This window comes from Pristis pectinata, chromosome 21 (assembly GCF_009764475.1).
Source record: "Pristis pectinata isolate sPriPec2 chromosome 21, sPriPec2.1.pri, whole genome shotgun sequence".
Lineage (NCBI taxonomy): Eukaryota > Metazoa > Chordata > Chondrichthyes > Rhinopristiformes > Pristidae > Pristis > Pristis pectinata.
The window spans coordinates 35,244,448-35,262,043 of NC_067425.1; the positions used below are offsets into that span (position 1 = coordinate 35,244,448).

Genomic DNA, 17,596 nt, shown 5'->3' on the forward strand with positions numbered 1-17,596 from the left:
TGACCATGTTGGTTTCCTTTTGGTGCTCCAGTCTCCTCCCATATCCCAGCGGTGTACGGGTTGGTTAGCTACGGTAAATTGCCCCTAGGTTAGCTGAAGTATGAAGGGAAAGTTAAAGAGCATATGAGAAAGAGTTTGTTAAGTGGGTGTAAGATCATGGGGATTGTCTGAGAGTCAGCATAGACTCGATGAGCCGAATGGTCTGATGCTGTTTATTTTTACATCTTGCCTTTTTGCAACAACTCTGGATATTTTGTAATGATAATTTTCCTACCCTTATTTCTTCCAGGTGATACACTGTATTACAGGTTTACATCTGACCTAGACACCAATGACTGGGGTTATAAATTCACAGTGACAGGAGGCCATCGTGGGCGGTTTCTGACTGGTGAGTCAGTATGTGAGGCGGTATGGATGGGAAGTGGGTGGGAATGGCAGAGTAAGCTAATTCCTCATCTTTTTTCATTAATTTTCTTTGCTTTATTTTCCTCTAGTATTATTCTCTCCTTTCACACATCCTTTTTAATTTGCTGGTATTCTCATCCCTTTGCATCCCCCTGCTCTCTTCACTTTATCTGTTAAGTGACATTTTCCTTGTGACTGTTAAAAGTAGTTGTGTGTCTTCCAAAGATCCATAAAACCACAAATTTCAGTAGCTTTAGTAGACCTGCTCTGTGGATGCATTGACAATCTATTTTTTTAAGTTAAAAGCCACTTAATTATTTGTTTCCCTTTACAGCTTTTATGTGCTGTTTACTGCAGTAATTGGAGCATGTGGCTAGTATTTGCTAGTGTTAGTATAAAAAGCCAGGTCATGTAATTGTGGCTTGTTGATCATGCTATTCTCCATCACCTTTAATAACCTAAAGATACTTCTACAGCTCAGTACACAGGTTGGTGTGTATTGATTGCACAGTACAGGTGAACATTTGAATTTCGAGGATGCAGTTATTTCTTTTGGTCATCTCTTCAGAGCTTCTTCTGACGTTCCTCTCTCCTCGCCCAGGGTTTGAGATACTCAAGCAAATGCTGTTGGAGGAGAGGGTTATCCCACACCTTCCGCTGGCTGAAATTTGGGAGTGGCAAGTGGGTGTGGCTTGTCAACAGATGGGGCATCAACGACTAAAAGCAATTCATCTGCTCTTGAAGATATTACAGTGCACCTCTTCCAGGTACAGTAAGCAGAACAGCTCATCTTGTGTGTATTTGTATTTATTATTTGTTAAAATTGTTGCAGAACTGCAACATACTATTTCAAAATAAATTAAAATTGGTCATTATTTGGGGGAGTAAATTTTCTCAGCTACAAAGGGAGAACCCTTCAAGTCTATTGGTTAGCTTCAGTCTTGGGACACTGGGCAACTTGTTTCGTCTATTGCTTTCTGCTTAGTGCAGGTTATTTGACTCCAGTTAAGGTGTCATCTTTCATCACATCCAGCAAGCTGTGGTTGTCCACAGGAGAAGTTTATATTCATCAGTCTGTAACAAACCAGTTTCTAAGACAAACACAGTTTTTACCTAGACAGGTCATTACCCTGATTTATGTACTTCCTTTAGTCTTTGTCCCATTCAGCCTTGTATGTTCCTGTGAGGGCTTGCAAGCATAGATCTTGGTCATAGATTCTGGCTGACTTCCCATCGTGTTGCGTTGCAACTCCTAACAAAGGTAGTAATGTGGACTCAGATTTTGGAATGGGTATTGAGATGCAAGCCTCACTGTTTAGCTAGCATGCAGGGCTTCAAATAATTTAAGCAGGAAGATTCAAAAAGCCTCTTGGGATCTATCTGCTCAGTTTCTAAAAAGTACAAGAGGAGCATCTTTTGAGTGCATCAGCAATTCTTCGTGGAAAGAGTGATCAAATGCATTGGTTGAGTGTTTTTTTTTCCTGATGCCTTGGGTAGACTTTATTCTACAAACCCAGTGGAATCGTAATGCAGAGGCCTGGAACCACTTTTATAGAGGAGGTGCTGAAAGCCATTGATCATGATACCTGTTTTGTATCTGGGGTTGCTGCAGCATCTACCATTCCCCTGGTTCCTGCACCCTCACTGCAAAAGGAGCTACAGGGCAACCTAGGTTTAAATGTCCTTGGGGCTAATCTGACGGAGGAGCTGGAACTAGTGTACTTTCAATGGAGGTAGCTGCATCGCTGTATCTGCAAGCTTTTAAAGTTTTTAAGTAAATGTAGAACCTTCAAAATGGGATTTCCCTAATTTAGGCCTTTCTGAGATTAAATAGAATGTTGTAATCTATTCATTGATGTTTTGTTATGTGTACATATTTGAGGCCATTTCTTTAAAAAGTAGCATTTAGTGAAACAATCCAGTAGGCCTAAATCTGAACATCTTACCTACGTGGTTCTGGCATGTCTTCTGTTGTGGCCAAAGGTAGGTAAATTCCACCTGGATAGTGCATGCTGAGAATTTTAGTAAATCAATATTTAAAGAAACTGCAGATGCTGGAAATCTGAAATAAAAACAGAAAATGCTGGAAACTTTCAGCAGGTCAGTCAGCATCAGTCGAGAGAGAAACAGAGTTAATGCTTCAGATTAGAGATCCTTCCTGAGAATTTCAGGTTGTTGTGGACAAATACTTCTCATGACTAACCATTCTTCTGGTCAGCTGGAATTTGAATATCCTCAATCAAAGTCAGGAAGAGCATGAGTTTGTAGCAGTGATTGTATGGTGGATCAGGGTTCATTTAGCACTGGATTAGTATTGAAACCTACTTGGTGTGACAATAGGCATACTTGTGCTTATTCTGGACTGGATGTGAATTCTGCTCAGGTGTGTGAGGAGCACAATGGGCTTTCTGTGCAGTAGATTTCTATGATTCTATAAATATGCTCTCAAGTTATCTGCCCAAATGGTACTAAATTCCATGGTTGACTTGTGCTTTGGCTTTACCTCTGTTCATTCATGGCATGTGGTTGGTGAAGGCAAGCCCTGTGTTTACTGCCCATCCGCAACTGCTGAAAAGGTGGTGAGTCACAACCCTGAACTGTTGCATTCCATGTGGTGAAAGTATTCCCACGGTGTGTTAGGTTCACAAAAATAGAGGGGTATGCTAATAGACAAATTGCATACTATAATAAGGAACTTGGGTCAGTGCCTATGAGAACTTACCAGCAAGGAACCAACATGAGTGGAAAATTAGCTAGATACAATTAATCAACTAATTCAGAGGCGCGTGCTGATAATAGATTGTTAGTATTAATCTACTCAAGTATTTTGAGAATCTTAATTCAAGTCATTTGGAGACGAAAAGTAACAATGAATCTTGTCAGATTGTCATTGAAATTGGGCTGGTTTGCTCATGTCTTTTAGGGAAGGAAAATACACTTATCCGATCTGGCATGTAAGTGACTTCCGTGCCACACTGAAGTAGTTGACTCGTATCTGTTCTCTGAGTGATTCAGCAAGCCTCTCAGTTATATTGGAATTGGTTTATTATTGTCACATGTACCAAGGTACAGTGAGAAACTTGTCTTGCATACCGTTCATACAGATCAATTCATTATACAGTGCATTGAGGTAGTACAGGGTAAAATAATAACAGAATACAGAATAAAGGGTCACAGCTGCAGAGGCAGTGCAGGTAGGCAAAAAGGTGCAAGGTCATAACGAGGTAGATTGTGAGGTCAAGAGTCCAGTTTAGTGTACTAGGGAACTGTTCAATAGTCCTATCAGTGTTTGATAAGAGAGCTCCACCATTTTCTCAGGGAAACTAAAGATGAGCAACCAATGCAGCAATGTACACACTCCAGGTGGTTGAAGTCCTATTGGTGATCCTAGTTTTGATTCTGGAAATCAAAAACAAAATGGATGGCTCAGTGGCACAACAGGCAGAGCCAGTCTTCTCAGTTCTAGAGACATGGGTTCAATCCTGAGCTCGGGTCCTGTCTGTGTGGAGTTTACACGTTCTCCCCACAACCGCGTGGGTTTCCACTGCGTGCTCTCGTTTCCTCTCACATCCCAAAGACGTGCAAGATGGTAGGCTGATTGATTGCCTTGAATTGATGAGTGGTGGGATTGGAGGGAAGAGTGGTGTTAATAGGAATATGAAGAGAATAAGGATTAATATAAAAAAATATAAGTAGTTTATGGTTGGCGTGGCCTCGGTGGGTAAAGTACCTGCTTCCATGCTGTATCTCCTTATGACTGTTAGCAATATTCTTTTTGGTCAGTCAGGATACTGCTGAAATTTGCTTCTACTAGCCACTAGGCTGTGCTCTTGGATTAGGAACCTCTGGGTAATGTTAGTTTCTTTTCAAGTATTGTACATTTCGTAGCCCAACCTAATTCCCATAAGTTTTATTTGAATAGTCTTTAATGTAACTCCCATGTTTGGAGCCAGTTATTTGAAAGTGGCAATATAGGTAGATAGGGTGGTGAAGAGGGCATATGACATGCTAGTCTTCATAGGTTGGTCCACAGAATATAAAGGTTGGGACATAATGTTGCAAAGTTACAAACTGCATGGTTAGACTGCATTTGGAATATTGTGTACAGTTCTGGTTGCCACACTGCAGGGAGGACATGGTTGCACTGAGAGAGTGCAGAAGAGATTCATCAAGATGTTGCTTGGATTGGAGGATTTTAGTTATGGGGAGAGATGGGATTGACTGGGATTGTTTTCCCTGGAGTGAAAGAGGTTGAGGGATGACCTGATAACAGTATATAAAATGATTAGAGGTATGGACAGGGTAGATAGTCAAAATCTTGTTCCCGTGGTAGTGGTATCAAAAACGAGGGCATGGGTTTAAATTGAGAAGGAGTTTTTAAAAGTGGATCTGAGGGGAAAGTCTTTAAACATAGCGAGTGGTGGATATCTGGAATTTACTGCCAGAGGAGCTGCTGAAGTCAGATACAATCACTACATTCAAGAGACAATTAGACAGATACTTAAATAAGCAAAGTATGGAAGAGTGCAGAACTAATCTGGTCAAATGCGCAAAAGGGTCAGCATGAACGTGGTAGGCCGAAGGGCCTGTTTCTACACTGTACAGCTGTATGGAAGCCGGTGTTTCCTTGCAGCGTTGTGCTGAACTGTTGTGGCTCCGTTTTGATGCCTGACCCATCGGCTGGGGCTTTTTGCTAATTCCTCTGTCTGCATATCTTTAACGTTTTTTGGTATTTTGTGAATGTGCATTCATAGTGTCAACTTAATTTGTTTCATTTCCCCAAAAGTATTTGTGATAAACATTCTAATGTTGCTCAATGAGTCCTGTATTGTTTGGCAATAGCAATGTATTTGAACAGTTTGTGATGTTTGTTTGAATTTCAGTTGGCAGTGCATTCACCCTGGGAATCAGAACATGTCTGACTCCAGAGACTTGAATATACAAACCTAGACTGATACTCTAGTGTATTGAGGAAGAACCATACTGTCAGTAGTGCCATCTTTTGGATAAGGTACTAGTTAAAGTGGGGCCCCTCGTGCGATTAGGTGGATATGAAAGATTCTGTGACATGAGTTTAGGAAAGAAAGACTTATTATTCCCACTTTGCTAGGCACGGTAGCATAGCGGTTAGCGCGACTCTATTACAGCGCCAGCGATTGGGGTTCGATTCCCGTCACTGTCTGTAAGTAGTTTGTACATTCTCCTGTGTCTGCATGGGTTTCCTCCAGGTGCTCCGGTTTCCTCCCACATTCTAAAGATGTACGGGTAGGTTAATTTGGGGGTTTAAAATGGGCGGCATGGACTCGTTGGGCCAGAAGGGCCTGTTACCACGCTGTAAATAAAATTAAAAAGAAAAGTGGCTGTCATATTTTCTATGATACAAAATGACTGCTCTTCAAAAATAAATGCTTTAGGATGTGAAATACACAACATAATCCTTACTTTTGAATGCAATCCCATTCTCTTACTGGCCTAAGGTAATTTTGGTAACTGTTGCGTCTTCCTATTTCTTACCACTCCTCAAACCCTGCAATATTAATCCTCATTTAGAAAGATTAATCAAAAACAAAAACAGAAAATTCTGGAAGCACCAAGCATCAGGCAGTATCTGTGGGAAGAGAAACATAGTCAACGTTACAAGTCAGGAATGCTTAAATAGTTCTAAGTGTTTCCCACATTTTCTGTTTTTATTTCGTTTATTCCCCTTCCCTCATTGCCCTTGAGCAGGTGGGGTGAGCTGCTGTCTTGAACTGTTGCAGTGCTTCTGGTGGAGGTACTCCCCACTGCATCTGGGCAGGGAGTGCCAGGATTCAACAAAGGAGAATTGGCCATATGTTTCCAAGTCAGGATGGTGTGCATCTTAACATCGAGTCAGAGAGAGAAACAACACTGAAGCAGGCCCTTTGGCCCACTGAGTCAGCTCTGACCATTAACCATCCTGTTACATTGATCCTATGTTAATCCCCATGCTTTTTATTCATGGAATTATAGAAACGTACAGCACAGAAACGGACCCTTTCAGCCCACTTTGTCCATGCGGACTGCGATGCCTATCTACACTAATCCTATTTGCCACATGAGGCCTGTATCCCTCTACGCCTTTTCTATCCAGATATCTGTCCAAATGCCTTTTAAATATTGTAATTGTATTCCTCCCACATTCTGAAACTCCTTCCAGGTTCTATCCCTCACTTACACACTAGGGGCAATTTACAGTGGCCAATTAACCTACCAACCTGCACATTTTTGGGATGTGGGGGGGAAACTGGAGAACCTGGAGGAAGCCCATGCGTGTGCAAACTCCACACTGACAACACCCAAAGTCAGGACTGAACCTGGGTCTCCGGTGCTGCGAGGCAGCTGTTTTACGAGCTGTGCCACTGACGGAAGGAACCTGCAGGTCGTAGTGTTTCCCCATGCACCTCACTGCTCTCGTTTTTCTTTGTGATAGAGATTGCAGGTTTGGAAGGTAACTGAAATATATTTGTATATATAACAGCTGCAGTTCTTCTGCTCGAATTAATCAAAGACTGACTGGATTTACTAAGGCAAGGTAGCGTCAGACTAATTAAGCTCCTGAGGAAGCTATAGAGGGTCAGTGAGAATGGTGCGTTTGATATTTTAACAAGGCTTTTAACATTGCTGATCAGTCAGAAAATTCAAAGCCCTTCGAATCCAAGGAGAAGTGGCATTGGATCCAAAATTGGCTTAATGACAGGTGACATTGGTACAACAGGTATTTCTGTGACAGAAGGCTTGTTGTGGTGGGTTTCTGTAGGACTCATTGTCAGCTCTTGATTTAGACAAATGAAGACTACATCATTAAGAAGTTTACTGAGCAGGCAAAGAAGCAAAAATACAGTTGATAGTGAAGAAGAAAACTGTAGGTTGCATGAAGATTGGTCAGTTGAGCAGAAAATTGGCAAATAGGGTTCAATGAAGAAATGTGCTTCATTTATAGAGTCCAAACAGGATGAGACTGCACAATAAATGGTAGCCTTGAGGAATAGAGATTGAATCTCCACAGATGCCTAAAGCTCACAGGACTGGGACTGAGAAAGTATATGGAATTCTTTATTGCATCATAGAACGTGAGCAGGAAGGTCTCTACCTGTCTGTACTCTGTAAACAGTAGAAAGGTGGCAGCAAGATTATTGCGTGCAGTTCGGCTCACTATTATAGAAAGGATATGATCGTGACAGAGGAGGTACAATTGGGATTACGAGGGTATTGCCAAGACTGGAGAATTTTGAACATGAGAACAAAATGAATAGAGTAGGATTTTTTGAAATAGAGGAGCCTTGGAGGATGTTTAGTTCAGCTGCATAAAATTGAATCGAGAGATAGTGTGATTGGCAGAGACCCCTTTGCCAAAGAGGAAGTGTCAGTAATTGAAAGTTATTGACGTGGGTAATAGGAGAGCAAAGGAGGGCTGCTCGTCATCCAAGGAGTAGGTGAGGGGCGAGCCTGAAATGCTGTTACAGTGGGAAAACCTCATCACATATTAAACGTACTTGGATGAGCATTTGACAGTTGCACAACCTGAACAGTGGGATTACATTGGGTAGCTCTTTTCCTGGTCAGGATGGACTAAATGTTCTTTCGCTCCCTGCTGTAAACGACAATGATTCTATGGTACATTCCTCCCAGATCTCCACACTTGTTCCATGCCGCTCTTCTGCACATCCCTAATTTTATTCCATCCACTTTTCGTCTTCATAGCCCATATCCTGAGCACTAAAATTCCTTGCCTGAACCTGTGTATCTGTCTTTTGTTACTACCTCTGACCAAGCTTTTGATCACCTGTCTTTATCTTGGGGATCTTTTACTATGTTAAAGACACTTTAACATGTTAAAAGTTAGTTGTATTTACCCCTTGTATCTCAGCTCCAGTATTTATTTGGCCTTTCAATCAGTCCAGTCAGTAGATTAATTCCACACCTCGATCTGCTGACCTATTATCCCACCTGCAATGACCAAAAACCTGGCACACTTTCACTGTTGCTTCTTGACCACCCTGAAACCCTGAAAGAATACACGGCAGAGGATGTGAATTGTACCTTGTGATTGTGTGTCAAGGTGATAAACATATCTGCCATAGATTCAATGATTGTCATTGACAGATGTTTAAAAAGGCATGCTCCTAACCTATTTTCTGCTCATTCTGTACTTCTACACAATAGAAAACTTAGACTTTAAATCTGGAGTAAAACTGCTGTTATGTGCTGTTAGAAGAGCTAATTTGGTATGGTTACTTAGTCCTGGGTTACGGAGCTATTTTCCAATTCCACTGCTGTTGTAAGCCATCAATGTCAGTACCATCTGCATGATGTGAAGTGGAAGGTTACTTGGCTGATGTATTCGTTTGTAAGCTGTCTTGGCTAAATCCTATGTCATTGCAGCACGATGTGGCAGTTTCTAATGGAAACACAGCGGTGCAGCCCACAGAATGTAAATGGATGGAACCATTGGCCGTGCAGTGCAATAAACCTGAAGGCAGAATAAGAGCAGACAGGGTAACTGCCTGTGTGCTGAAACACAACACATCAGAAAGTTTATCACTCCAATCATAGGTTTGAATCAGGAATTATACGGGTGCACTATATCTTGTTACCGTGTGATGGATTCTGGCAAACAAGCTATCACAGATAGTATAATAAGATGAGCTATTTTAGGAAGAAAACACAATAAAAGGTGTTACACCTGCAGAGCCATGTAGCACTGCCCAATGACTAAGGAATTTTTTCATTTTGGGGGAATTTATTTTTCCATGCCAGTGATTGTTACTGTGTTTGGATATGGGTCTGAGTGCTTCCAGTTTTGTGGAAACTAGGAACATGGTGATTTGATTTAACTTTATGATTGGACTATATTGTGAAGACTATTTATTGTGAACTTTCTGACATCTGTGTGTAAGTTCACCAATTACCACATCCCTCCGTCTTATGTTGTCAGGTTCACACATTTGTCCATTTGGCCTACTTTATGGGGGATTTGCATTTCATTGTCTTTGTTATATGTCCAATACAAATTACCATGATGTACTACAAAATATTTGGATACTTTGTGGTTACAGAAATCATGTTCTGGTAATGTTCAGACATCAGTTCCAACTGGGTGCAATAACTCTGTATCAAGAAACATTTCAAATGGCTTCACAGTCTAAATTTTTTTCACCTGTGTGTTTTCAGTTCATGACCATGTGATCAAAGCACTTCAACAGTCATAAATTTTCCCCACAATTACACCCACCATAGAGAACCAGGCTGAGCCAAGAAGTGCACAAGCACGGGCAGGTCATGATGTCCCCAGTTTCCACAAAGTCAGAATCTCTGAAAAATTAAACTACATTGGATATAATTGTTAACTATTTTGAAAAGGTTCATGATGCACACTCCTTGGCATTGTCGCCATTACGTACGACAGGTACAAACCTAGTTCATTGCAGCCATTGTAGAACTGGTTATACCCAGTCTGGATTCATGGGCACAATTCTGGGCATAATACCTTTTAAGAAGGATATATTGCAGTGGGAGGAATTGTGGTGCAAATTTGCCGGAATTGGTTAAATTAAGGTCTGATTGGATAGATTGTGTTGCTCAAATATGTAAGATTAAAGGAACGTCTTGGTCTCCCCTGTGGTATCACCATAGATCTTGATGGTTCTATGAGGAATAAACAGGACATCACAGAAGTGGGTCATTCAGACCAATCGTTGTTTATGCTCCATTTGAGCCCTTTTCTGTCCGTCCTTACCTATAACCATCAGTATAACCCTCTATCCTCTCTCGTGTTTTTCCAGCCTCCTCTTAAATACATTAAATCTGTTAGCTTCATCCACTCATTTTTATTTCAAGATGGGGTACTCAGCTAAGGTAATGTCACTGAACGTCAAAGCTAGGTGCATAGACTCTCTTGGTGATACTTATTCCCTGGAGCTGTGATGTGAATGTTGCATGCCCTCAGACTAAGCCTGAATGTTTCCCCATGTTCTGCTGCATGCAGACAGGATCTACTTTGTTTTATGAAGATTGCAAATGGAACTGAATGCCAGAATCATCAGCAAACATTGCTAATTCTGGTGTTATGATAGAGAGAAGGTCACTGATGTGGCAGCTCAAGATGGTTATGCCTTGGGCTTTGCACTGAGGAATTCTTGTCACAATGAACTGATTTTCTTGGAGCAACCATGTGCTAGGTATCAGTCCAGCCAGTGCAGAATTTTCGCCGGACTCATATCAACTTTAATTGTATTAACATTGTTTGATACTAAGGGTGATCACATTTGAAAGTATGCTGCCTTGATGTCAAGGCCAGGCACTCTTACCTTATCTCTGGACCAGGACTATAATGTGGTCTGGAGCTGCAACTGTGTGTCAGGACCATAACTGATCATCTTAGAGTGGGTTATTGTTGACAAAATGACACTTAATAGATTTAGCAACTGCACCTTCCATCACCTTGTTGGTGATTGAGAATAGGCTCATAAGATAGGAATTCGGTATTTTCTTTGGATAGAATAAAGCTGTCAATTTTTAATTTTTATATTGGACATTTACTTGTGTTGTAGATGTGCTCCAGGGTAAGCCATACCTTCAGCCAAGCTGTTTCAACACAAGTCACCTGCCAGGATATCCAGAAGGTTAAATGGCCCATACTTTACTGTAGTTAGAATGTTCAACCCTTTGCCACTTGCAGTGAATTGAATTGACTTCTGCACCACCAACCTGGTTCTTGCCTTCCACCCCACCAGCTTCCACACTCAAAATATCATCCTTTGCGATTCCTGCCAGCTCCAACAAGATTCCACCACCAAACACACATTTCACCCCTCCCCCTCCCCACCCACTTCAGCATTTCAAAGGGATCACTCTCTTCATGACACATGCGACACAATTAGTGGAGACACCACCTTGCAATGGCAGAGAGCCATGTGTGCTGCCTGTGTGGAGTTTGCACACTCTCCCCGTGACCACTTGGGTTTCCTCCCATGTCCCAAAGACGTGCGGGTTGGTAGGTTAATTGGCCACAATGAGTGGCAGAATCTAGGGGGAGGTGATGAGAATGTGGTGAGAAAAAAAATGAGATTAATGTAGGATTAGTGTCAATGGGTGGTTGATGGTCAGCATGGACTTGGTGGGCCGAATGGCCTGTTTCTGTGCTGTATCTCTCTGACTCTATGATTCTCTGGTCCACTCTTCCATTCCCACCAACCGCTTAGGGCACTCTTCCATGCAACTACGTGATCCATACAACACCTGTCCTTTCACCTCTTCCCTTCCCACTGTCCAGAGACCCAGACAGTTGTTCCTGGTGAGGCAGCGATTCACTTGCACTTCCAATCTAGTGTACTGCACTCAGTGTTCACAGTGTGGTGTCTACAGCGGAGAAACCGAACACAGATTGGGTGATGGCTTTGAAGAGCACTTGTGCTGAGTCTGCAGGAGTGACTCTCAGCTTCCGGTTTACCTGCTACTTTAATTTTCCATCCCACTCTCACTCGGACCTAACTGCCTGTGGCCTCCTGCACTGTTGCAACCCATCTTGTCTCACCTTATCACAGATATTCCCCTTGTCCTACCCATCCCACCTCCATCTTCTCTGTCACTTAAAACTGACTTTTTTTCTCTCTTTCCCAGTTCCCAGTGCTGTTTCTCTCTCCACAGATGCTGCCTGACCTGCTGAGTGTTTCCAGCAGAGTGGTTTTATTTCAGCATCTGCAGTTTATTTTTATCCTCAGGACTCCTCTCCCTCCTGATAATGTCACTGCTGTTTTCTCTGGTAGATTTGTCCTGCTAGGGACACGGGATATATGTAGGGATGATAATTTGGCTGCAAGCTGTGTCTCTGTGATCATGGCTGTTGGGTGACTAGTTTAGGTAGTTTATTTTCCTTAGTTTAAGGGTGACCTTGCAGGGCTGATTGGACTGGGTATACTCGGGTGGTCAGTCCAATTTCGTAGTGTTTTCTGTAGCATTTTGAACAAGCAGTTTTAGAGGTAAATTATGTCAACCACATAATATAAGCCAGGCATCTTCTCCGTGGATTGTCACCTTGTCGTGGTGGAGAAGCTTGTGTGGTCCTGAGATCCCGAGAGCGATGCAGTCTGAAGCTATGCTCCTGGTAGGATCACCCATGGCAGTAAGGTCGATGGTGAGGTCCTTGACAAAGAACAATCCAACCAAGACCTCAGTGGTGGAACAGGCGGACGAAGTTACTTCGAACTCAACAGCTGCGAAGGCGGATGAAGGCTGCAACAAATCCATCGGCTCCAATCGTCGTGGTTTCCATGCCATTGGAATCAGTCGGTTGATTTGTGAAGTATCGTGTGCTTTTTGTAGTGCAACATCAAGTACACGTTAAACAAATACACGCACAGGCGTCTTCGCTCTGTGGGCTTAATTTTCAGAGCCAAGATTGGACTCATAAGCCACTTGAGAGCCCATAAATAGATCAACGGAATGAAGACCATCATCCTCGACCTCGAGGGATAGCCACGACGACGAAGCCAAGCAGGGAAGAACAGATTTTCTTTCCTATTAGCATTAGTGACGTGAATCAGTTGAGTTTTTACAAAACAAAAAACACAAAATTCTGGAGAAACACAGCAGGTCAGGTCACATCTGTGGGAAGATAAACAGAGTTAACGTTTCAGGTTGGAGATTCTTCATCAAAATGGAAAAGAAGACAAAAAGAAGCCTGTGAATCTGCAGGGGAGATGGGGAGGGGATGTCTCTGACAGGGTAAAACTGGGCTGACCATGGGGATCTGGTGCAAGCAAGGTTATGTGGTGAATGGGAACAGTTAGAGAGTGAGAACATAGACAGTAGAATGTTGCAGTTGCAAAATGCCGAGCAGCAGGTCAGGCTGAGTATGTCCTCCACTCCCAGAAAGAAGAAAACAAGCCCAGCCAATATCACAGATGGGAGACTGATACAGACCGAGAAATCAAGTTACCTGAAGTTGTCGAATTCAACGTTAAGTTCAGAAGGCTGCAACTTGCCCAGACAGAAGATGAGGTGTTGTTCCTCAAGCTCATGTTGGGCCTCCCTGTGACAGTGCAGGAGGCCACAGGCTAAAAGATCCGAGTGGGATAGGGAATTACAATGGCAGGTAACAGGAAGTTCAGGTCGCCCTTGTGGGCTGAACGCGGGTGTCCGCAAAGCAATCACCCAATCTGTGTTTGGTTTCTCCAATGTAGAGGAGACCACAGTGTGAACACTGAATGCAGAGCACTAGATTGGAAGAAGTGCAAGTGAATCCCTGCTTCACCTGGAAAGACTGGGTCCCTGGATGGTGAGAAAGGAAAAAGTGAAAGGGCAGGTGTTGCATTGAGCTTTGATTTTCACAGGTTTTTTTTACAAGAATCCAGTAGTTTCATAGCCACTATTATTGATTCTAGCTTTTATTTCAGATTTATTTAATTCTTAATCAGTTACTTTGGGGTTTGAACTTTACTCTGAATCACCTTAGTCCAGGCTTCTGATTTACTAGTTACGGGACCACTATACTGCTGTTGATGTGATTTTCATATTTCTTCATGCCATCCGATCCATTGAGTCTATGCTGGCTGTCAGAGCATTTCCATCAGTCCTCTTGCTGTCAGTCCCATTAATTTTCTTCACGCCCAGCTCCCCTGCCACCTGCCTACTCATGGATAATTCAGAGTGGCCAGTTAACCTACCCACCTGCACATCTGTGGGATGTAGGTGGAAACCAGAGCACCCACAGGAAGCCCATGCAGTCGCAGTAAGAACTCCCCACACGCAGCACTGGAGGTCAGGATCGACCCTGCCTCACTGGAGCTGTGAGGCAGCAGTGCTAACTGCTGCACCACTGGTGTTCCTCCATCTAATTGGAGTTCGGGTGCAGAGCAGATTACCAGCAAAATTATTTATGCTCTAGTAGTCCGGTATTATAACTGCCAATTTGCAAAGTGTAAGAATGGTTTGTGACTTACTGAAAATGCCAGTATGTTTTGAGTTATTTTTTCAGTATAGTTGGTAGCAGTTGTATCTCAGTACATGTAGGAAGTGTGGTTTTACATGAGTGGTTCATTAGAATCAGATTTATTATCACTGACATACGATGTGAAATTTGTTGTTCTGCGGGTACAGTGCAAAGACACAGAAATCTATAAATTACAAAAATAAATAAACAGTGCAAAAAAAAGGGAATAATAACGTAGGGTTCACGGATCGTTCAGAAATCTGATGATGGGAAGAAGCTGTTCCTAAACTGAGTGTGGGCCTTCAGGCTTCTGTACCTCCTCCCCGATGGTAGTAATGAGAAGAAGGCATGTCCCAGATGGTGAGGATGCCACCTTCCTGAGGCACTGCCTCTTGAGGATGTCCACAATGGTGGGGAGAGCTGTGCCCATGATGGAGCTGGCTGAGTCTACAACCCTCTGCAGCCTCTTGTGATCCTGCACATTGGAGCCTTAATGCCAGGCAGTGATGCACCCGGCCAGAATGTTCTCCACCATACATCTGTAGAAATTTGCAATAGTCTTTGGTGACACCAAATCTCCTCAAACTCCTAACAAATTAGTCGCTGGCGTACTACCTTCATGGTGCATCAGTGTGTTGGGCCCAGGATAGATGTTGACACCCAGGAACTTAAAGCTGCTCACCCTTTCCACCACTGACCCCTCAATGACGACTGATGTGTGTTCTCCTGTCTTCCCAATTTACTTTTTTCAAACTCATTTTCTTATGACAGAACAAGATCATTCAGGCCACTGAGTCTGTGTTGTCTCTCAGACCCATTCCTCCCATTCCCCCACTTGTTTCCCTATAATCTATTCTCTTACATATGTGCATCAAATCCACGCTGATTCTTCTGTCACCCACTTATAATTGGTATAATTTACAGTAGCCAATTACTTAATTGCACATCTTTGGGATGTGGGAGGAAACTGCAGTACCCAGGGGAAACCCACATGGTCTGAGGGAGAGCGTGCAAACTCTGCTGGAGGTCTGGATCAAACCTGGGTCCCTGGAGCAGTGAAGCAGCAGCATCCATATCCTTGAGCAAGAGATGGAATATTCTATTAACAGTACTTTTAATGTTATGCATGTTGTAAATAGAATCATATGACACAGGCTAAATTTGTCTTTCACCATTTTGGTGTTTACTGAGGAACACGTTTGGCCATTTTCTCCAAGTGGTAAATAGCATTTCAGGACCACAATATTCCGTTTAAAATAAATAGATTCACGCATAAATAATGAAATTACACCGAAACCCAGTGCTATAATCGTACCGTTATAATGCCTAAATTGTACAGAAACTCTTCTAAATCAGCTTGATGCCTGAAATCTTAGCAATTCATTTGAAACACAAAAACAAGACAGGAGCAGGGATAGGCCATTCAGCTCTCTGAGCCTGCTGAGCACTGAGTACACTCCCCTATTGCAATAACACATTCCCAAGCTCTCGCCATAGCCCTTTTGATGCCTTTTGCATCTACAAATATATCTATTTGTCTCTCAAATGTATTCAAGGACTTGGCCCATGAGCCATCTGTAGCAGTGAATTCCACAGGTTAACCACCCTCTGAGTCAAGAAATTTTCCCACATCTTAGTCTTAAATCTCTTGCCCTGTAACCTGACACAGTGACTCTTCAGTCTAGACTCTCCAGCCAGGGGAAACATGAATCCAGTTTGCATCCCTGCATCCACTTTGTCTGGCTCTGTCAGAATTCTGTGTGTTTCAATTAGATCAAGTTTCAGTCTTCTAAATTCTAATATAAGCCTAGTCAGTCTAATCTCTTCTCGTGCACCAGTCTTGGCGCCCCAGGAATCAGTCTGGTGAACTTTTGTTGCACTGCCTTGATGGCAACTGTATCCTTCCTTGATTAAGGAGACCAAAGTATTGCACGATATTCCGGGTCTCACTAAGGCCTTGTGAAACTCTAGCAAAATACTGTTTCTCCTGTACGTAAGTCGTGTTCTGAAGGGCAACATACCATTTGCTGCACCCGTGTTTGCTTTCAGTGACAGTTGTATAAGAACGCCCGAATCTCTTTATGCATCCACACTTCCCAATCTAACACCATTTTTTCCTTCCAAATTGAATAACTTCACATTTATCCACATTATGCTGCATGTTTTTGCACACTCCACCTCTCACCCTGAAACCCCCCTCGCAATTCACAATCCCACTCAGTCCGGTGTCATCAGCAAACTCACATTCTGTTCCCTTGGAGTCCAAATCATAAAACTATGGTATGTGTAGCTGAAGCATTAGTTGAGCTATGATTTTGTGGAGCTGATGATAGGGAAATCATCAGATATGTTCTCAGCAAAGCAATTAGGAGACAGGTGCAATATCATCATCTCATAACTAAAATGTGATTATTTCTATCCAAGATTATTACTTCCTGATATTTTTTCCTGTGTTGTTGAAATAATTGTGGTAATTGAAAAACTTAGCATTAGCTGATCTAGATCAGCTTCAGACTGGTACAAATCTCTTGATTGCAGGACCTATTGGGAGCCCTTACCCCAAGGGGCTTTCTGAACAAGGGCCCCAACAGCACAAACCAGTTTAGAATCTGAATTTACAGTAAATTCAAAGCTGCACCATACCTGTAAAAGTGGGGAGTCAGCCAGCTGGAATTGCTATGTGATACTGCACCAATCCATTCAGACTCCTACAGAAATCGCAATTGCTGTAAACTTTTTGGACAGTGAGAGGCTGAAGCTTTTATTTAGTCAGTTGAACTTGTTATTTCCCCGTCACTAGTTGAAGTAAGTTGTGACTGGAAGCTCCAAGGCCTGGGGGAAACATTTACAATGTGCAGATTGATTGCGAACCAGAAGCAGAAAAAGAGGAGTCTGAATGCTAATTCAGCTCTGGATTTACACTTCCTCACCAAATTTGGAACTTGGACACACGCAGAGGGTTCCTTCTGGACAGAAGCAGCAAATCGGAGCAATGGCAATAATCTTCCGTGGGCTGTGCTCTTCTGCAACGTTCCTGCTCTCATACAGTCTTCCTGCCCTGCAAATTGAAAATTCTATCAAGCCATAGAATATTTAAATACCTGCAGTAACCTATAGAGCTGAAAGAAGTTAAAGAGATCGTATGGTTGACATAAGGTTGATCCATATCATGGATGTTATGGTCAAACTGCCCAATGCTTTGGTCAGGCTGCACCTTGAGTATGACATCCAGACAAATGT

The 17,596-nt window shown here is 42.6% G+C and overlaps 1 protein-coding gene across 1 annotated transcript in view; it reads left to right on the forward strand.

Annotated features, from left to right (window-relative positions):
- zzef1 (zinc finger, ZZ-type with EF hand domain 1) overlaps positions 1-17,596 on the forward strand; it is a 188,817-nt gene that overhangs the window by 142,820 nt on the left and 28,401 nt on the right. The window contains 2 exon segments of the mRNA XM_052035349.1: positions 290-388; positions 1,007-1,172. Of these exon segments, the coding sequence (XP_051891309.1) occupies positions 290-388; positions 1,007-1,172 (265 nt within the window).